General features: G+C 46.3%; 1 protein-coding gene across 4 annotated transcripts; it reads left to right on the top strand.

Moving 5' to 3' along the window:
- Window positions 1-16,410, top strand: DDX6 (DEAD-box helicase 6). 4 transcript variants are annotated; one of them, XM_065738393.1, is made up of 14 exons: window positions 1-148; window positions 2,259-2,731; window positions 4,122-4,185; window positions 4,656-4,760; window positions 6,038-6,167; window positions 6,651-6,797; window positions 7,032-7,130; window positions 7,711-7,829; window positions 8,303-8,431; window positions 8,747-8,863; window positions 10,082-10,145; window positions 11,033-11,134; window positions 11,787-11,966; window positions 13,053-16,410. In XM_065738393.1, exons 2-13 carry the CDS (start codon window positions 2,532-2,534, stop codon window positions 11,960-11,962), a joined length of 1,452 nt encoding a protein of 483 aa, XP_065594465.1. In that variant the 5' UTR covers window positions 1-148; window positions 2,259-2,531; the 3' UTR covers window positions 11,963-11,966; window positions 13,053-16,410. The 4 variants fall into 4 exon arrangements, with proteins under 4 accessions (XP_065594465.1, XP_065594467.1, XP_065594468.1 ...); XM_065738395.1 differs by having other exon boundaries at window positions 2,528-2,731; XM_065738396.1 differs by lacking the exon at window positions 2,259-2,731.
- Window positions 16,411-22,057: the final 5,647 nt, after the last annotated feature.

Genomic DNA, 22,057 nt, shown 5'->3' on the forward strand with positions numbered 1-22,057 from the left:
GTGCCGTGCCCTGCCCTGCCGGGAGGGGGAGGGCGCACGGGAGGAAGGAGGAAGCCGCCATCTTGGAGCGTCGAGTCGCCATAACAAGGCACCCAGTGGGAGCGAGAGGATTTTTGTACCTGGGCGAGGGGGAGCGCGGCTGGTGGCGGTGAGGACCGGGCGGGGTGCTGGGGCGGGCGCGGGCCCGAGGGAGCGGGCAGGGTGCTCGCCGTCGTCCGGCCGGGCCTCGCGGCCTGCGGCGCGCAGCGGGAGCCTCGAGGCCCGGCGGCGCCGAGGGCCCGCGATCGGGGCGGGGGGGCGGCGGACCGCGGCGGGGCAGCGGGGCCGGAGCGCGGGACGGGGTCGCCGCGGTGTTCTCCGCCGGCCCGAGCGGCGGGGCCGCGGGCGGGGGCCGCTCCATTGTTCGCGGGCGGGAGGTGCCGGTGTGGCGCAGCTGCCCCGGGCGGGCGGGGCCGGGATCGCCGCGGGACTCGGGGGCCGCGCCGCGTTGGGAGCGCCGCCGCAGTGCGGCCCGGGCCCGACGGAGACAATGGGCGCCGTGGGGCTCCGACGGGCGGGTGGAGCGGCCGCTTTGTGCGGGGCCCGGCCCCGCCGAGCTGCGAAGTTCCCCGCTCCTCGGGGGAGGGAATGGGGGAGGGGGGCTGCCGTGCCGCCGTGCTGCGCCCCGAAAGGGAAGTTGTTCCGCAGGGCCCCGTTCCCGTCGGAACGTTTGTGAAATGGTGGCGCTCCTTGGCTAGCAGTGTGGTGATTCGCTGTGTTTGGTGAGGTGTTGTTTTCTCCTTTGGTCTGCGTCCTTTTAAAGTATAGCTGGGAGCGAGGGAGGCTCAAGGAACCGAGAGGTTTTTTCTGCTGCAAATCTTTGAGAAATTACTGCTGCTTGTGTCCGGGTGCATCAGGTGACCGTGTTTACTTTCCTGGTTCACCTGGATTTTACCAAATTAGCGGGAAGGAGAATCCTCTTTTCCGAGAGGAAAACTGAAACTGTTTTTAGTTGCGAAGGTAAAAAGGAAAAGCATCCGAATTTAAACTTTTTCTGCGAAGTTATAGTTGATGCGCATGGAAACAGCTGGGGAATGGGAGAGAAGTTTGCATTCCTTTTCCAGTCTCTTGAAACGCTCTGTAATACAGCTTTTATTTTCTGGAGAAACGTGGGGGGGAGGGGCAAGCAGTTTTTCCTTTGCATTTTCTGTCTGTGATGACAAATTGTCGAGGCCAGCAGCACCACTTTCTGTTCCTCTGAAAGGTTTTGATCTAGAAGAGTCTTGGCTCCTTTAATGTGCTGTGAGGAGCTGTTAATCTCTGAGCCATACTTACTTTCTGTGTGTAAGGTGCAGGTTTTGTGTTAGTTCTGTGGTTTTGGCAATGTTTTTGGCAAATACAGTGTCAGAATTAAGCCGTGTATCGAATGTTGCCTTAGAGTCATGGAGCAGTTTGGGTCAGAGGAGACCTTTGAAGGCAGCCTAGTTCCAACTCTTGAATGCAGTTTGTCCTGACAGCTGGATGATAACGTCATGCAGAACGTGTGAGTGGGGAGTTAGATACTTGCTATAAATGTATGTTACCAACTGCTTCACTTCAGGCATGGTTGCTTAGATTCAGTATGAAGCTGCTGTCCTTTCAGCTTGATGATACCATGGGTTTCTCTCTTCCAAATGCTGTTAAATCAATACCCAATTTAAAAGTTTGTGAATAAGCTGACAGAACTTCAGGGCTGGAGGAAGTTGGTTGAAGATTTTGTTTCGTTGTTGTTGTTTAAAAATCATTTCAATTTCACTTTTTATGTGAAAAGGGCATTCAGAGATGAATGCTTCTTTAGGCCTGACATTAACATCCATTTGATGCTGCCATTTTGCCTTCTGTCAAAAATGTATGCCTAGTGTCATGGCTTAGAATGATGGTTTTTCTGTGTCCCAGCAGTATGGGGATTTGAAGAAGGGGCGAAGCACTCGAGGTAACGTGTGCCTAGGTAGCATTTTTCAAGCAGTCACTGGAAGGCTACTGAAAGCACAGCTGTTTACAGAATCACCATTGGTCACCTCAGCTCAGCTTCACAGCAGGGGGAAAAGGTTTGATATGTGTCTGTTTGTGCTGAGGAAACAGAAAAGCAAGAACTGCGTTGTGTGCTGCCTGCAAAGAGGAGATTTTTGGATGTGATTTTTGTGCTGTGTTGTGGGCTGTTTGAGAATATAGAGGTAAAGTGGAGGATTTGTGTGTACAAAAGTCCGTGTATTAATTGTTATTGTCTGCTTCTCTTTCAGATTGAAGCAAGTGAATTCTGATATAACTCTGCTTTGTTAGAGGGCTTTTTTTTTTAAAGAAAAAAAAAAGTTGATCCACAGTGCATCAGAGCAAGTTACTACTTTACTTTTGAGTGACTTACAGGTGCTTGCCTGCATTGCAATAAAGGACTCATATATTGAGCAAGACTTATTTATCTCTTCATTTTGGAGAGTCTAATAAACTGTTATTACAGTTTCTGTACTGACTTTCAAAGTTTTGAAGTCTAAAAAGACATCTTTAAACATAGAAACATGAGCACGGCCAGAACAGAGAACCCTGTTATAATGGGTCTATCCAGTCAGAACGGGCAGTTGAGAGGCCCTGTGAAACCCAGCGGGGGCCCAGGAGGTGGAGGCACACAGACTCAGCAACAGATGAACCAGCTGAAAAATGCCAACACAATTAACAATGGCACCCAACAGCAAGCACAGAGTATGACCACCACTATTAAGTAAGTATTCGTATCGAGTGGATTAAGAGTAATGCTTAAATTTAATTTGTGGGAAAGCATTCTTAGGTGCTTGTTTTTATGAAGTTTGCTTCTGTTTTATGATGTCGATGACAGAAGTGACCTGGAATGTGTATTATAGAAGAAAGCTGTGTTTCCGGGTGTGAGTTTCTCTCTGACATTTATCTTTATAATTTATTTGTTGTGAAAGTTGAACTTGATGCTTTACTTTTCAGAACTTGTAGCTGCTTGTCAGTGGTAGCCCACTGAGCAGCATCATCCTGTTTTCTTTGCTCATTTTAAGTGATGTGGAAGGAACAGAAATTCAAGACAAAGGAGGAAGCACTGCCTAGCCTTAGTCCAGTTTTGTTTGCTTTGGGGTTAGTTGTTGCAGATCTCTTCTGTGGTGAGAAGCTCTTTCAAGCTGGTTCTCTTGGTGTTGAACTTGGTGTGCACACTCTGTGGTGTAGTGCTCCAATCTCAATTAGTCACATCCAAAGCCGTGATACTGTGGTACCTCTATGACACTTGTATGTTTCTCTTCTCTCATCAAACTGTTCTTGGAAGCATGCTCATAATTCATGCTGGTTGGAAATTCCCTCAGATCTATGAGATTTGAATGTTAATGATAGCAGGTTTCTTTTTTCTTCCTGAAGTTGCCACTCCTCCCACACAACATGAATTTCTGTTTTGCTGCTCAGTTACTGGTGAAGAAAATCTCTGCCTGAGAGAGTGCATAATGGAATGCTCTAACTCTTAATGTTTACTTAACTCGTTTTCAGTTGTGGTGTTTTTAAACTGGGCTACTGACCAAACAGATGAGTTGAACTCAGCAGAAGTCATCAGGACTTACTGCTGTATGGGCCTGGGGAGGAGGAGAACTTGTTCTCTTCTATACCCGATCTTTTCAGAGCGGAAGAGTGTCTGAATCTTGCTGAGAATCAAAATCATAATTTGTTCACTGTATGGACTGTGTTTACTTAGTTTTCTTCCCAGAAGTATTTCATCTTATATTACTCATGGATATAAAAACGAACAGGAATGTGGGTCACTTTTTTTTCAGTAGTGGAATATACCTTTGTGGATTTATTACTTATTTCTTTAATATCACTACGTCAGTGTTCAGTTTTTAATCTGTCTTCTGGTGAAATGATTCAGTGGCCCAAAAATGGGACTTGTGAAATCTTTATCCTGTCATGATCCAAGTTTGCTTTGCACTTGGCAGGCTGCTCAATGCCTTTGTTTACCATTTCCTGCCTGTTGCTCAGAAAAGACTTCAGCTTGTAAGTTGAGGTGAAAATATTACACATTAATCACTGTTGCCAAGAAAATCAGAATCCAAAATAAAATTGTTAAACCAGCCTTTGTTTTTGTTTGTTTTTTTTTTCTGTAGACCTGGCGATGACTGGAAGAAGACTTTAAAACTCCCTCCAAAGGATTTGAGAATCAAAACTTCTGTAAGGATTCTTGAATTGTAGGAATGAAAGTTGTGGGAGAAGCTGCAGTGAAAAAAATCGTCAAAGATTCAAAAGCACTTGAGCTTTTTCTAAGCTGTTTTAAATGAAGAATTGCATTGTAAAATTAATTTGCTGTCTTAAAATTACTTGGGAGAGATTCTTGTCTTGTGAAGCCCAAGAGCATAATTTACAGTATTTCTTAGTTTCTTATTACTGTTGCAGCTTGGGTCCAATGTCTACTGCAAGGCAGAAGTCAAAAGATGTCAGTGTATATTCACATCATTGTTTTTGAGGAATCAGTATTTACTTCTCCACTGTATGACATTGCACAGATAAGTGAGAGCTGCTGGAGAGTACTGGAGCTTGCTTTCTGATCTTCCTACATAAGCAGCCTCTCCTGGGGTCTGACTGATGTGTGGATGTGGGTTATGTGACCTAATCTTATGGATGTGTTTTTTCTGATTATTCAGGACGTGACCTCCACAAAAGGAAATGAGTTTGAAGATTACTGTTTGAAACGGGAGTTGCTGATGGGAATTTTTGAAATGGGCTGGGAAAAGCCATCTCCTATTCAGGTTGTTAAAATAAACAGACAAGTTACAAGCAGCAGCTTAATTTTTATAAACTCACTGATGTTCTTCCTTGTGCTTAAATGACAAACACTTGTGCCATGGTTTGGGGAAACTGGGGATTTGAACAGCAGAATTCTGTGACTTCACAGAAGGGAAGAAATACTGCTAAGTAAATGTTAGCTGTTGGCTGACTTTGAGATTGGGACTAACTTAGATGTTAGAGAAAATAACTTTGAGTTTCCTTTTCACTGTGGAGGCATCAGTGTGTTCCTCTCATGTTCAGTAGGCAGCATTCGCAGTGGGAACAGGACTGTTCTTAACAGTTTCCTGGAAGGTTGTTTGATTTGCCATAAGTTGCACATCTTTAGTTGTTACAGAGATATCTGTATGGCTTTATCACCCCCAATCTTGGCTGTTTTATTGTAAGCATCTTGAAGGAGTCATAATGGAGATTATAGGAGAGAGAGTAATGTATTAGTAAGTTTACTTTTCTGTCCCTTCCTCTTGATTACTTTTAAGACTTGTTTTATGAGCACCTGTTGATGTGTGTAAAATTGTTGTGGGGGAGGGGCAAGGTAGTGTTAGTTTTATTGTCAGTTGTTGCTTGGAGAGTTACCATTGACAACTGAGCGACTCTTAATCTCCGTAAGAAATGGAGAAATGTATGGTTTATTTTTAATGTATCTGCTTTGAAACAGATTCTAACACGTCACCTTTTCCAAATGAAAAGATTGTAGGTACTTGGGTTGTTTAGATGTTGCTCTAAAAGAAAGCAAAATGAAGAATATGTGTGGCCTGTGCCTTAATGGCTGAAGTCTCAGAAGCAGCAGGCTTCCCTTTTGAAAGGTCTATCACAGAAGCACACAGGTTTGAAATTACACGGGCTGATGCATTTCCAGAGTTAGAGATTCTTATCTTTTTCCAATAGAAAGGAGGAGTTTGCAATTGGCTGTCACTTCTCTCATTTTTCTTCTTTTTTTTATTTTATTACTTTTTTGCTGATATGTCAGTATGGATTTACTATGCCTGCAGTACCCAGTACTGGGCAGGGTAAGAACTTAATTTGGGATATTGGAACAGAAGTATTGCATTGTGTTGGAGAACTCGTTGCTGATAGGTTTAACTCCTTCCCACTGTGAGTGTACAATACTTGCAGGATGTTCTGTTCAGGGAAAAAAGCATGTGCTGTTATATTGTTAGTGAGGAGAGGCAAATTTTGCCAGTCTCTTTAGTGAGTGTAGCACCTGGTTGTTCATGCACCGACTGTCATTGTGTTTCAGGAGGAGAGCATCCCCATTGCTTTATCTGGTAGGGATATTTTGGCTAGAGCGAAAAATGGAACAGGCAAGAGTGGAGCCTACCTCATTCCCTTACTTGAACGGCTAGACTTAAAGAAGGACAACATACAAGGTCAGTTGGAACGGGTCTGCCTTAGCTGCATCCAGGTAGTGGTGTTATTGCTCACTCTTTATGCTTAAATCTAAAGCTGGTTGATGAAATGCACCAATGTGGGGTTTCTGCTTGTATTTCTAAAGCAAGGACGTGGGGAATCGTGGAGGGAAGGTGGAATTTTACAAGTTCTGTGGTTCCTTTCAGGAACTTGAAGTGGAAATCTTCTGAACTATACTGTCTTGACCCAAAAAGAGGATTTGGAGTATTAAAGTTTAAGTGTGGTGGCTGGGAGAGCTGTGTGGAGGGAGTGTCGAGAGCTGTGTGTGGCATTTATCTTGTTTCAAGCAGCTTCTGGGATTTCTATAGACACTTATCAGGGTATCTATAGTGGAACTCCAGAACTATGGAAGAATGTGTTTTTGTGAAGTCTCTGTCTTCTACAGGGAAGTATTTTAAGACTGTGTGTTAACAATAACTCGTGCTGATACTTTTAACTTTCAGCAATGGTGATTGTTCCCACCCGTGAACTAGCCCTGCAGGTCAGTCAAATCTGTATCCAAGTCAGCAAACACATGGGAGGTGCCAAAGTGATGGCAACAACAGGAGGAACCAATTTGCGAGATGACATAATGAGGCTTGATGATACAGGTTGGAGCACTTTGCTACATTACAGTTACTGTTTGTTCACAATTTTATCCTGGGTGGGGGAATTTATGCTTTTCTCTTAGGCCTGTGTTACTGTTTGCTTGTTAGAAAACAGTTTGTAATATGTCTTCGTCGTTGTGTACAGTTATTCTCAGACTCTTGGTATAAAACCTGTCTCTGAATTCTGGAAACATTGTTTTAGATGCTTTAACCTTTTCTGCTCTTCTAACCCAACAGTACATGTGGTGATAGCTACCCCTGGAAGAATTCTGGATCTCATCAAGAAAGGAGTAGCAAAAGTTGAGCATGTCCAGATGATAGTATTGGATGAGGCAAGTTGATCATGTTAAAACATTTTTCACTTTAACAAGTTAAAGCAGTGATGTCTCTCAGCCAGCCCACTTCATTGTGCACAGCAACAAATAGGATTGTTTAAGAAAGCAACTTAAGAAGGTTTTACTTCTCTGTTTACTCATTTTGTTTGTGTGGAGCAGATTAACAGTCACTTCTGAATGGAGGGAATGCATTTCATTTGGTTTCAGTTTATAATGAATGTGTTGTGCTTATCACAAGTTCACTTCAACTGATTCATAAATTAAGTTTGAGAGACTGTAGGCTACTGAGTGAGAAGGATGAGAAAAAACTGTCAGAGCTCTTGGATTCTATTTATTTTTCTTTTATTTGATTCTGTTTTGAAAACTAGAAAATGTAAACATCCTTTTACTGGAGAATCCTGTTTCCAGCAGCTAAGTCAAATGTCTGTTAGAGTGTAGTGTTTGGTCCACAGGGACTGATCCTGTCATGATGCTGGAGAGGAGGCAATTCCTGGTGCTTTTTTCTCTGTGCAGTGTAGTACTACCAGAAGACTGGAAGCTTTCTTTAATTTCTTATTTTGTACTTCTGTTGTTACAGGCAGATAAGTTGCTGTCTCAAGATTTTGTTCAAATAATGGAAGACATTATTCTCACGCTACCTAAAAACAGACAGATTTTGCTCTACTCAGCCACTTTCCCTCTGAGTGTACAGAAGTTCATGGTGAGTGCAGTTGGCATCTTGTACATGTGGTCTTGACATTGTACATAAGGTGCACAAATGAGTGATGCGTGGTTGTTGGTGTTCTTTTATTTATGCATCCACACTTTCTTGGTTTAATATATCAGCCTTAATGTGGGATAGCAGCTATGAAATATTTTTTGGCTAGAAGTAACGTGGGTGACCAAGTTAGGTATGTACAGTTGTATATACGGTACCCTTCCCCTCTTTATATGGTAGCTACATATCATCTGCACTCATTTGTTTCTAGAAGGTAATTGTTTTTAGTGTGGTCTGATGCCTTGGATTTATAAGCAGACCTTCTTGAAATGTTACCCACTCTTATCTCCTGACAGATACAGAGTGGGTAGGCAGTGCATTCTTGCCTTGGAGGAATTCAAATACATTGGGGGATAGGATGTCTTTATGCTGTTTTGCATGTAGATACGCCTGCTTTATTTTTCTTTGTCTTTCAGAATTCCCATTTGCAGAAACCCTATGAGATTAATCTGATGGAGGAGCTGACCTTGAAGGGAGTTACCCAGTACTATGCCTATGTAACTGAGCGTCAGAAGGTTCACTGCCTCAATACGCTGTTTTCCAGGGTAAGGGATAGGGTCAAGAAACCTGCAAAAGCATTTTTCCCCTTCAAATTGAATAATAAGACTTAGGGTGACAGAGATTTTTCCATCGACAAAATGTACTAATTGTACTGTATAAGCTGAAGTTAAAGATGAACTATTCTTTGTCCTGGACTTTTGTGGTACAGAACCTTGCAATTTTTTTTCCCTGTTCAAAAATACATATGGTATGAATTGCTTGCAGCACCTATTGCACATTCTTTTTCAAAGGGATTTAAATGCTTGCCTTAGATTTGCTGTGAAAATTCTGTTTACTGAACACACTGATTATATGTTCAGCTCCAGATCAACCAGTCGATCATTTTCTGCAACTCCTCTCAACGGGTTGAATTGCTAGCCAAAAAGATCTCCCAGTTGGGCTATTCCTGCTTCTATATCCATGCTAAAATGAGGCAGGTAAGTGTGATAAGTACAGAGTTACAGCAGTTGTTACCCGGGTTCTTCTCAGCTCAGCTGCACAGCTGAACTAAGTCTCAGGCTTGTTTTAAATGTACATGTTCTGCAAAAACTTTATTTTGCTTTGGTTCTACTTTGTGTCCAGACTTTTTCTGCACTTTTTCCAAGCACATCGGTTGGTATTTAGGAATTCATACAGGAAGAACAGTGCTCAGCTGCTGTGAGCACCCAGCATGGCTTTGCAAGCAGCACATCTTGCTCCGTGGCTGTATGGGAATCTGAGAAGTCATGGAGACAGTTTTGATCAGAGCTCTTAGTGAAGTGCTGACTCCTGCATTGCAGTTTAGCACCTGTGGCCTTGCTGTAAACCATGAAAAATATCATCATGGCTTTGCAGGCACACAGGGATTTATGCTGCTTGTAGGGTGGCTTGCATCCTCAAGTTTCATGCTGTAGCTTTCTTAGTTGTTAGCCAGCAAACTGGAAAGCAGTAGGACTTTGATATGTTTTTCATCTTACATGTAAGCTAGAATAAATTAAAATGCCAGCTTTAGTGGAAACCTAGCTGTTCACTGGACTAACGAGTAACACAAACATTTGCTGGGCTGTATGGGGACCAGTGGCTTAAGCAGGAATGGAGGTGATGTTAGTGCTGAGGATAGTAACAGATGTGCAAATGGATTTCTTGAAAGCTGATTTTTGTTTCTCTGATTCAGTTATCTTTCTGGCACAAATGTGGTTGTGGTTGTTTGAGTGGGACACTGCAACTCCTTCATTTCACTCCCTGAAATGATACTGCTTAATCTTTGTGTTGTCCGGAGTGGTTTGGTAGTGAGAAAAGGGTCTGCTTAGACACTTGGCTCTTAACCATCATTAACTGATTCAGGGGTGGGAAATACTCTGCAGTGGAAAATGGAGTTGCTTCACGTTTGGAAGGAAGGATGTTTCCAGATTTTATGTGAATGATGACAAATGCTTTTCTAGGATGCATGATGTCAGTGTGTAGAACTTGGCCTGGGGCTAGGAGAATTGGTAGCCAAAATGGTGGGAATGAAAATACGCTTTGGGCACAAAAAATATTTTGGTGTTGAGAAGCAGCACGAGGAACTTTGACTCAGCTGATATTCCTGAGGAGGTGAGGGTGGGACTTGTGGTTGTAAATCAAGTGCTCCCATGACAGTCAGGTGTTCTTGAATTTTTGTCTTTATGTATTTCCAGGAACATCGCAACCGTGTGTTCCATGATTTCCGAAATGGCTTATGCCGCAATCTTGTTTGCACTGGTAAGAGTTCCTACATGCTTTTCTGTTCCTCAGGGTTGTTATAGAGTTATAGATTAGACCAGGTATAACAGATAAATAGCGTAGTGATGAAGCTGATGTGTTTTGGTAGGAGGATTTTTGTCACACCTGTGTGTAGCGGGCTGCAGTGCTCATGTAGGCATCCAAACTGTCTCTTTCAACAAACTGTGGTGGTGCAGCTTGTTATCACAATGAAAGGATTTGTTAACACTTTCTACTTCAGTTATGTTTTCTGTTTAATGTTTGAGTGTTCTGTAAATTGTTGGATATGAAATAGTAGGAGAACGTCGGTACAGCCGTGGCTGGAATGATTGAGTAGCCATTCACTGATTCTTTAAATGTTTGTAGTTCATCTTTCCTGAATGCTTTGCACTTCTGATTGATCTGTGTGTGAGCTGAGTTACCAGCTGCAGACTGCTTGAGCAGTACCAGTGGCAGTTGCCACATGGATCTTGGAAGTGTTAATGAAACTCACTGGAAATGAAACAGAAGTAGTTAAGTTAGCAGGATGCAGCTCACATTTCAGATCTGTTGACATAATGGCAGTGCATGCCATGTTTGATGAGATGCTTGTATAAGATGACCAGCTCAGAAGTAGTCTTCATGTGCAAAAACTGGCTTGGTGTGAATTATTTGTTTGATGTAGATCTGAAGATTTGAAGATCTGTCTTGATCATTCTTGTTTTATTATGCTTAAAATGGATAAGAAGCAAGAAGAATCTGTGATGGAGTTGTATGTAAAATATCTTGATATACCAAAAGCTTATCTTTAGAAACTAGCTAACCAATGTTCAGAAATGTTAACTTTCCCACCTCAGCATTAGATTTCATGGAAATTAATGTTCTTCATGGCCTGGGTTGTCTTTCAGATCTGTTTACCCGAGGTATTGATATCCAAGCTGTGAATGTGGTGATAAACTTTGATTTTCCAAAGCTGGCAGAGACTTATCTCCATCGCATTGGCAGATCAGGTGAGAAGAGAAAACATCTCTTAGGGATAGCTTTGCTGATAACTGTAATGTTCCTCAGACTTTTTTTGGACTCTTTCTGTTAGTACTTGATAGTTACTTTGAAGAGCTTTTGTTTTTTTGTGATGTTTATTTACAGGTATCATCTCATAGATTTTTCTTCACAAATATCTGAATAAATGGCTGTGCTCTTTGAGCTAGTGTGAAGAGCCTAGTCCAGAACAGCAACAAAAAAAGCAAACAAGGAAAAAAGTCACCTTTTGCTTTAATTTCATGAAACTTGCTAATGTTTATTGTGTGCAGTTTAGGAAGATTCTATACAGAAAACATAGTTTCCATGGTTTCTGAAGCGTAGTGGGTTTTCTTAGCTTGTTGCTCTGCGTGTGCTCCAAGGTATGTGTGCAGTGTCTGGACAGCTGGCAGATACATCCCTCAGGAGGACAGTAAGCCATGGAACTCTGTTCACTTGAACTTCCACGCTGCAGCAGTGGAAGGCTTTTGCTTGGTAGTACACAGTCCTTACCACACGGTGATGTGACGCTTGCAGCGTTCCGGGTTGACTGTTATCATCAGAATGCTGTGTTAATAACACCTGCAGGATTTGCATGCTTTTTCAGTGGACCTTCTGTTAGTCAGTTTAAATTTCTTTTTTGAGGTCGCTTTGGACATCTCGGCCTGGCCATCAACTTGATCACCTATGATGATCGATTCAACCTGAAAAGTATTGAGGAGCAGTTGGGAACTGAAATAAAGCCCATACCAAGCAACATTGACAAGAGCCTTTATGTGGCAGAATACCACAGTGAACCTGTAGAAGATGAGAAACAGTAACCAAGTGCGTATGCCCTGACTCCAGTAGTTGTGTTGGAATATCATTGTGGGGAAGGAGGGGAAGCTGATGTGCCCAAGAGTCTTGGAATGTGCAAACAAGGGTTTGAAATGGGCTGTCAGTGGAGATGGGGACAGCTCTGCTTGGAGACAGGATGGCTCCGAGCAGTCTAATGAATTCTTTCTGTATTTCTTAGCTGAGAAGTAGGGGGAGAAAATGAAGTGTTAATCAAAAAGGTGAGGAGAGAAAATAGATCTCTAAGAACATAGCACTGACAGAACAGCCTGATCACCTCAGCAGCTGAGAGAAATGAGCTCAGACCATAGGTGCTTCATATTTGTTTTGCATTTGTGGATTCATAGAACTTCTGTAAGTGAACGAAGTAGATGGCAGAGCTGTAATTCATCTTCATTGCCACTTGAGGTCTACATAGCATAAAAAGAAAATGAGGTTTCTCTGGCAAGGACTCTTCAAATGTGACTTTTTGATTACTGTCTGAGGGAAAAATGGCAGTCAGTTCCTTTTACAGTCCAAGGACACTGTTATTCTCACAGTCACACCAAATAGAAGCTAATATTTGATCTGTTACTAGTTGAGGTGCTACAAACCATTTGGGTTGAAAGGAATTCTGTAGTGTATCTTCTCTTAGAGATAGCGAGTTAAGGATTCTGATGAGGCTGCTGGAATGACTCTCAGTTGACAAAAGAAAAATTGCCAAAGAAATGGTCTGTTAATTAAAATGAGAATTAAAATAAAACCTGTATCTCTTTGAAGTGATTCAGGGCTAGCCTTAGCCAGCTAGTCATGTCTAGCTGACTTGTAGCCTCTGCTTTGCTGGCTAAGCTTTTTCTGTGTTTTAAAATAAATAAAGCAAAGCAGATTGTGAACCTGGACAGGATTCTTGGGTTGGCTTCCTTGGAGAGAGAGAAGCTGGGTCCTGGTAGCACGTCTGAGGGACTGTGGCTGAACTGTGCTGAATGCCATTTGCTCTTTGTGGAGCTACCACACAGTCAGCACGATTCATTTCTGAGGTTCTAGCTTTGCACAGAGCTGATTTAATTGTAGGTGTTATTTATTTATTTATTTATTTAGGCTTTGACTACATATGCCAGAAGGTGAAGCCCTTTGATCCACATCTGTGACACATCATTTCTCTGGGGATACCCTTCTCTTTGTGGGTTTTTCTTCGTCTTTTCATTTTGGAACTATGAAGACTAAAGAGTTCGGCCTTTTTTCTTTTTAAATTTGGCAGCAAGGAAAGAAGATGAAAGGAGGAATGTCTTTTTTTTTTTTTTTCCACTTGTTTGCACTGTGTGCTGGTTGAACATTAGTTGCACTAACTGCTGGTTTTAAATTTTTTTTTCTTTGGGTGGGAGGGGCAGCAAGGGAAGAAGAGAAACCCTGAAAAGAGAAGAATCTGAACATGAGCTTGTCTGCGATTTCAAATTCTCCAACCATCGACTGAGTGCATTTCAACTTCTCCCTGGTTACTCATCTGTTTTTAAGCTAAAGAGCTTGTTACTTATTCGTGCAAAGTGCCTTATGCTATGAGACCATTCAGAATATCACCTTTCCGACACAGCCCGAGGAGTCAGCAGCTGTTTTTGATTTCAGGTCAAAGTTCCCCTCTCTTCCCCCTCTCTTCCTTTCCAAGTACTCGAGTCCAGGGCTGTGAGGTGAAACTTATTGGTAATACTACTTTGTCTTCAACTTTTTTTTTCCTTTCCTTTTTTTTTTTTGTTTTGTTTATTTGGAGGAGTTGATATGCATCTGCAGTTCACCCACACTGTAAATACCTGTATTTAAAACAAAACCAACTTAAAATCTGGGCTGATTAGGTGCAGCATCGTAGCTCCAGAAGGAAAGAGTAGCCTGTCATCTCTTGCAGGAGCCATACGAAAACCCCTATGCTCTAGCAGAACACTAAGGACTGGTTACCATAAGTCTCCATTAGTAGTTCCAGCACTTGATTACGTAGACTTGTTTCAGAGCCGTGGCCCTCTTTCCTCTGGTGCAGTGTGTCCCATAGAAAATCAGATGTGTATATTGTACAAACTTTGTAAATATTTTTTTTTCCTGTTTGGGTTCATATATAACTTTTTTTTTTTTATGAAGGTTGCTGGGGTTAAAGGGATTTGACTGATTATGGGAGCAGCTACAGATGAGAGGGGCTCAGTTTTCTGCAACACTAAGCAGTGAGAAGTGCTCTGAGCTCCGTGCAGAGCTCTGTGTGCATCCCTTGGCAGGGAGTTGGCAGCACTGTCCTGTACTGCTCACAGGAGGCTCTGAGGTCTCAAGCCTGTTGCTTAGCTTGTTCGAGATGCTCTTCAGTTTCCCCCTTAGAAACTTCAGGAACTTTGCAAGCTCTGAAGGTGCCATGACCCGTGTTCTGCCATGGCAGAGGGGGATCCAGCGGGTGTCAGCGCTGCTGAGCAGTACATGCATAAGGTGTGGATTTGGGTGTAAAGAAACCGTAGGAAATGGATTGAGATGCACGAACGGACAGTTCTGGGGCTCTGTGGGAGTGATTGATTTCCTGCAGCATTGTGTATCTTCTGCCCAAAACAACCTCAATGCAGACTTTGGGTGAGCAGGTAAGGGCAAGGCCCTGCAAGCGTCAGGAGCTGCAGAGAGCTGCTTGCCATCTGCTGTGCCGAGGCGTGAGGTGCTGTCTGTCACTCTGTGTTGTACATTGCTGGAACACGCTTTCTGGTCAAGTGGTGTTGCTTTAAATTGTGCCCCTCCCAACATGCTTGATGTTTGGCCTGATCTCCAGGCAAAAGGAGTGAGACAAATCAAACTGTAAACTTTTAAACTTCCCTTTTAGCCTGTTCAACAACAGCGTCAGGAGGCACCTGGACAGATGCGATCCCTTTTGCTCATTTATTGTGTATACAGATGCTGCACTCACACTATGCTTGCTTACTTTGAGGCAGGAATTAATTAATTGTCTTAATCTCTCCCTTTTTTTTTTTCTGACCCCTCCCCCACTTTTTGTTTTGAGTATAATTGTTTGGAACCAAAAGGCAGAGCTAGCTGTCCTTGTCCTCGAGGAACACACACACAGCCAGGTGCCTCCTGACAGTGACTTTACAAGACGATGGAAAGGGTGTTTGGGTGGTTTTTTTTTTTAGTTTCTTTTTCTTTTTTTTGTCAGCAGTGACTCCATAACTGTAGCAAATGCTGCACTAGAGTACAAACTCAAGAGCTTGGTCACAGACACTCTGTGAGCCACACAGCTTACATTTGACTGGCAGGTACTAAATGTAAACAGCGTGGGGGTGGGGGGAGGGGGGTGGGAGTCTGCGGGTGGTAACTTTGACCAAAAGTAAAATCTCGCTCTTGTACTGCAGCCAGCTTAACGATTTTTTTCCAGAGAGTCAGAAGAGGGATCATTTTAGTGCAACAAAGACGTGAGAAATGTAAATAAAAGTTTTGTACCTTGCCAGGGCACGCGCTTGTAACAAGAGCAGGTCAGGTGCGTGTGCGCTGCTCGGATTCGGGGTAGGTGAGCCTGGTGCCATGCTCTGGTGGTCCCTCTTGAAGCACAGAACTTTTAAATGGAAAGTATTACTTTAAACTTGGCCTCTTGTTGAGGACTGGCACTTACCTAAACTATGGGGGGCACCATCTCTAGGCGGCTTCTAGTCAAGAAGGAAGCTGCCTACTCTTGGTGCTAATAGCTGTCTCTAACCGATGTGATCTCGCAAATGGAAAGATGCTCCAAATGACTAGGGTGAGCCTAGCATTTCTTTTTTGTTTCTTTTTCTCCCCATGAGTAATTGTGTATGGGTCTCTGCTTCTTGAGACCCCTTGTGGTCCTGTTTTTGTCCGTGCCAGCCTTTGTGTGCACGCATTACTTGGAGCTCTTCCTTCAGCGGAGGAGCCCCGAGGTCAGATGCTTCCCCTGACAAAGGCAACGTCAATAAGAACATGATTAATTCTGCATTTTTTCCTCCCTGAAGTCTAAAAGCGTGACTGAGGTGAAACGGCTGCAGAGAGATTGACACAGATCTGCAGCCACGTTACTCCAGATGAGGAGCAGGCCGGCCTGGGCCCAGCGCAGCTTTCCCTCAGCGGGGTGGGGGGTGGGTTGGTCTCAGATACGTATTCTGATTTCCAGAATGAGATGGGAGCATCTTTCCTTTGCCCTCTGGGACTTTTTGTTGTCGTTGTGGGTAAGAACACGGAAGCTCGACATGAATTTGTTGTATACGCGTTGGTATCAAATCATCTCATTCTGATTTTGATTTTGATTTTTTTTTTTTACTTGGGTTGGGGGAGGGTGTCTGCTCCAAGGGTTTAAAAATGCTTCGGTGACTTGGATGGGAGTTCATCGTGAGGGCTGTGGAGCAGGGCCCTGCAGCTTGTCTTCGTGCTGCTGTGTCCTGGTGCCATTGGGACTGAGGTGTCCCACGGGGAAGCATTTTTAAATCCTATAGACAATGGGGGGGGGGGGGGGGAGGGGGGAAGGAGGGGTGGGGGAGGGATGGGTGCATTAAGATACGGCCTTGCTGTATTTTAACCAATAACTCAAGGGAAGGGGTGGCAGGAGGAGAAAAATAGTCATTGTTCCCACAGCAAAAAGCAAAACAAAACCAAAAGGAACTTTATTTGAAGAAAAAAAAATCCCGCAGTTGAGGGGGGGTCGCGTAACCCACCGCTCCCGTCAGCAGGGGCGGTGCCGGTCAGCAGTGAACACCCGAGTCCTCGCGAACGTTTGGGGGGGAGGGGAAGATTGGCTTTGGTTCAGTCGCGAATTGGCGGACTCCAGCGGAGCGAAGAATTGGTTGAGAATGTTTTTCTCGGGCTCTGTGCGCGCGTCGGCACCGACTCGCGGAGTTTGGCGAGTTCAGAGTGCAAAAAAAAAAAAGATAAAATCCTGATTTTGTTGATTTGAACTCAATAAACGCTCCCTGGAACACCAGCCCGCCCTCGTGTTTTCCTTTGAGCCGCCCAGGGCTCCGCACAGAGCTGAGGGAGCGCTGCGGGGGGTGGGGGGCCCCGAGGCCTCGGCACAGCCGTGTGCGCGTCCCCGCTCCGTGTGCTTTTGTGTGCTGCCCCAGTGTGTGGAGGAGCCCTGGGGCTGTGCTGCCGTGAGAGCTCCCGGGAACGAGCAGTAGAACTGGAGGGGTTGGGGGGGACCCGTGGGGCTCAGTGAGTGCCGCACTGCTTTCCCCAGGAGAGCTGCTCCAGGTCTTCGTCCATCTCGAGCTGCGTTGGGCTCCAGGAGATCCCAGGGTCCCCATTCCTCTGTGTTCATAGTGGGCATTGCTCACGAAGCCACAGTGAGCAGCAGAAGCACAGTGAGAAGGCAAGCTCTGCTCCTGGTGTCCAGTTCCTCACGTAAACACAGCACTGTGAATCTGCAGTGAGAGCACATCGTGCTTCTTTACCAGTTGGCACACATGTTTAATGATAAAGTACAGCGTGTTTTAGAAGAACCTTGCTGTGTCTGTATGCTGTGACTGCTAGAAAATACCAGCATCCTTCATCCTGAGCTCCACATCCTTGGTCTGCTCCACCCAAACTCTCGCAGTGTCCCATCTCGTTGCACCCTGCACCCCTCAGCCCTTCTACACTGTAGAATCGCAGTGTCCCGAGTTGGAAGCAACTCGTGAGGATCAGCGAGTTCCCCTCCTTTTACCTGCATCCCACCTTCGCATCCCGCACAGTCTGGTGGGTGCCTGCCCGTGCAGTGGGACATCCATGGGGATGTGCTGTTCTGGCTGAGCCCATCCCCAAGGACAGGCTCTTGGGGTGGCCCTAATGAGTCCCAGCTATGCTAACGAAGCAGTGACCCCCACCTGCTGTGGGGCTGGGGCTGTGTGGATGTGCCTGGGGCAGGGCTGGTCCCAAAGCCTCTTCACCCCACTGGGAGCTTCTGCGTCTTGTCGCTTGCTGCAACAGCCTTGCTGTTATGGGGGGGTGCTGGCTTTTGCTACGTTCTTCTGCTCTTTCATTAAAAGCCAGCTCACTTCCTTTTTCCATCTCCTGTTGCAGGGTGAGTGAGGGCTGCAGTGAGGATCAGCCCAAACCATAGAGCAGTTCTAGATACCGTGGACCATGGAGGAGGTGGGTGCTGGGGGTGCACAACCCTTCTGCCCTGGGGGCTGCTGGCACCATTGCCCCTCAGTGCAGGGGTTCACACCCCAGCAGCCCCTCGCAGGCAGCTCTCGGGGCTCTTCTTCCTGCAGGTCCAGGGCTGGAGTGAGGATCCTGGTGGTGGCTCTGCAGGGTGAGGTGAGCTCTGTCCTTGTGTGCCCAGCCTGTGTGGGATGCCCCGGGACAGAGCCTGGGGCCAAGAGCTCCTCCTGGCCGTGGGTGTGATGGTGTGCATGCTGCTCCCCTGGGGAGGTCCCATGCTGCAGCTCAGTGTTCCCCTTTGAGCCCTGAAGGTGAGTGCCTGCTGCTCCCCTGGAGGATGGGGTTCTTGCAGTGAGAAGTGTGGGAGGTGGTGGCTGGCGGGGGGTTGAGGTCCAGCAGCCCTTTCCTGCTGGAGCTGAGTGTCCCGGTGCTGCTTCCTGCTCTGGGCCACGCTCTGTTCTCCTGCAGTGGGGTGCAGGGGCTCAGCACCCCGAAGTTGCTCTCTTTTCCCTCTCTCCGTGTCCTGGTGCAGCTCATCTCCCAGAGGAAGGCCACCAGCCCAGCCTTCATCCCCCTGCTGGGGAGCTGCAGTGCTGGGAGCTCTGCTGGAGGATGCGGTGTGTGCCCTCCATGGAGGAGCAGCTCAGCTCTTCAGGTGAGTGCTGCACTGGTCCTCTGGGTGCAGCATAACCCCAAGCCCCCCTGCCCTGCCTGGTGTGGCTCAGTACTCCCCAGGTCCCCATTCCCTCTGGCTTTTGGCAGAAGCAGTGGCTTCCCTGGGTGATGTTGGTTGGCCATAAGCTGCCCTTCTGGGGTGGGGGTGTTATGTGGGTGGGGTGCAGCTCTTCCAGCCTGTTTTCCTGGGTGTGGAGGAGCAGTGTGATGGTGAGCAGTGCTGCTGAGTCGTGCAGGTGTGGCAGCTTAGTACTTGGTTTGTTTGTGTTTCTTTCAGATCTTTCTGGAGCAATGTAGATTTCAGGGGGAGAGGCACCTCCTGGATGGGGGTGTGAGGAGGGTGGGGGGTCCTCTGCATTGTACTTCACCCCCCAGGTTGAAAGGTGGGAGGGAGGGAGGTAGGGCTTGGAGGGGCAGTGCTCCATCACTCAGGCAGAGGGCTTGATGTGATGCTGCTGTTGGGCTGGGGATGGTTTTCCTTGCAGCCATGCTCCCTCTTGGCCAGTGGAGGTGGCCTGGCTCCTCTCTGAGGCTGTCCAGCAGTGTGGGTTGTGGGAACTGATCCTGGGGGGGTGTTGGGGTGGTAGGAGAGCTCACTATACACTGCTTTGAGGAAGGTCTTGAGCTCCCGTTCCTGACTGGCTGCTTCTCCAGGTACACACATGTCTCAGTGAGGCTCTCTACCTTGGGGGTGCTTGAAGAGCTTTGTAGGTCCCACCTTTGTTCTGGATGAAGCTGTGATCTCCAGCAGCGGCTGCCAGGAGCTCAGGGAGGGAGCTTGGTCACTGTGCAGCAGTGTTGGGTGCTATCTGCTGCCTTCTCCTTACCTGGGGCACATTGATGATCTGCTTGACCTGCAGGACATTGATGTACTTGGAGAAGGTCTCCACAAGAAGAGTGTCTTCAGATAAAGGGGGAAGGAAAATGCGATTGGCAGTGGGTAGGGGGGTTGGGATAGGATGAGGCTGGTGGTGTAACTTTCCCTTTCTTGGCAGCTTCTACTGTGAGAGTGCCTTGCCTTGGCTGAGAGGCCAGCCCCATGCATGCTGCTTGCCATGTCCTTGTGGACTGCTCCCGGCCTCAGTGAAGAGCACAGTAATGACTTTACCAGGTATAACTGGTGCTCCTGTATGCCTGATGCTGAGTGAATCCAGCTGAGAGCCCTGCCTGGGTGCTTGAGCATTGTCTTACAGCGGTGTGAAGCTCTGCATGGAAATGTTTGAGCGAGTGCTCTCTGTCCCACTTGGCTCCAAAGCAGCAGCAGAGCTAAGTGGAGGCTGCAGGGAAGACACAGTTTGCCAAGGGCCCCGCTGCATTTATTCTTCCAGCTCTCATACCACTCTGGTTACAGAGCTGCAGCCATGGGCTGAGAGCTGAGCCTGCAGCGTCTTGTGTGCTCTCAGAAGCTGCCTGCACTGCATCAAAGATGGCTTAAGGATGTGGGGCACATTGTGCACTAACCCCTCTGCTCTCATGTGTAAGAGCAGTGAGTAAGTGCACCCAGAAACCAAACCGGGGGAAAAATAAGAGAGGTGAAAGGCCCCAAGGACACCCAGCCTTCCTGGGCTGCAAAGGGAGGTGGGATGGGGGTGGAACAGAGCTGGGGGTCTACCAGGCACTCACCCTGCTGCACTCCCAGTGTGGGTCCTGCTGTGTGGTGTCTCTGTTGGGATCAGAGGGGATGCTGTGGATTTCACACCCTGTAGGCATGGTTCCCCCCGAGGCAGAGCTGGCTGTGTCCCTGCTGAGTGCTCTGCTTGCAGGGGAGGAGCAGGAACTGAAGCCCCAGCTGACCAAGTGGCAGCAGGGAGCAGCTGTGGGGCTGCCCTCACCCCCAGCCCAGCACTGGCCATGGCACACTGCAGGACCCCACTCCCCTTGGATCCCCATTCCTCCTTCCCTCCACATCTCCCCACCCAGAGGACTCTATCCTGTCTTTAAATAGGGAAACAAAGTTTGTGCAAAACATTTGCTGTGAAAATGAGAGGCAAATGTGTCATGCTTTTAGGGAAGAAAAGCATTTAGCATCTAAAGGAGAAAATCATCACTGTTGTGTACTGAAGTACACCTGGGGTAATGCCATCACTGTCCAGGCTTCTCTGCTGGGTAACATTCTGAACACAAATCACAGAGAGGGGAGGGGAAGGGATGGCAGGGAAGGAAAAAATAAGTATTTATTCATAGGTATAAGAATGTGTGTCTTATGTGGGGCTAGCATGGACATCCCACTGGTGTGAGGCTCAGGCTCTGTGCTGAAGCCCACCAGTTCTGTATCCTAAAAGCCGACTGCTTTCTGCATTGGGAATGGAATGGAGCAGTGCCAGCCCCACCTGAGCTGCCCCACATCCCTTTGCACAGTGCTGGGAAGACAGGCTGACAATCACAGCCATGGAATACCCCGAGCTGGGAGGGACCCGTAAGGTTATCGAGTCCAAGGGAGACATTGTAAAAGAGGAGTAGGAAAAGGAGGAAGCAAAGATATTATGCAGTTCTGACCCATCCCAGCTTTTGGGAGTGCAATTGGAGAAACTCCGTTATTTCTGCAACTGGTATCTCAAACACAGGTCCTTTAAGGTGATAAAGATGTCCCACGCAGGTCACCAGAAGTTGGGAACCTCAGAGGAAGATGCTGCGGCTTTACACAGTCTGTATCACCTCTGTGAAACACATCAATGGTGCTCAGGGACCTCACTTTGCATTTGTTGTGTCCTTGGTGAACAAGGTCTGGGCTTAGGAAACGCCCAACCACTTCTGCTTCACAGATAAGAGCTATTTAACTGATGAATGAACTTGAATCTGAGCAGAACAGAACTGATAATTTGGTAAGACAACCAGTTTCATGTCTTGCAGAAGACAACACTTCAAAGCTATTACCAAGCTATTCGGTCGTATGGAAACACCTTGAGGACAAGGAAGAACTGAGCACCTGACCGGACACAGCCTGGGCTTAGGGTTGAACTTGAGCCTTTGTCATCGCCTTAAAGCTCCACCAGTACATTGGGAGTTCTCAGAGTAACACCTAACGCAAAGGAAATCCATCCATGTCAAGATCTACATCTGCTGAATCCATTGGAAAACATTTCTGTAGTGGATCTGAAGGAAAGAAAACACTGGAATACATCCATGGCAAGCAGCAGCATTATGTTTTCTGCAATTACTGATGAGTACACATTCTGCTACTTGCAGCTGGTCTCTTCCAATAGAAGAACCCAACTGGGAACACAGTGCCATAGGACACAAAGTGGTTGTGACATGAGAACAATAGAGAGGGCTTCCGAAACCACCGCCAGCACATCAGGGCACCACTGCTCAGTGAGTTTCCCAAACTCTTTATT

This window comes from Cyrtonyx montezumae, unplaced genomic scaffold (assembly GCF_038088225.1).
Source record: "Cyrtonyx montezumae isolate F1298 unplaced genomic scaffold, pur_monq_1.0 scaffold_22, whole genome shotgun sequence".
Classification (NCBI taxonomy): Eukaryota; Metazoa; Chordata; class Aves; order Galliformes; family Odontophoridae; genus Cyrtonyx; species Cyrtonyx montezumae.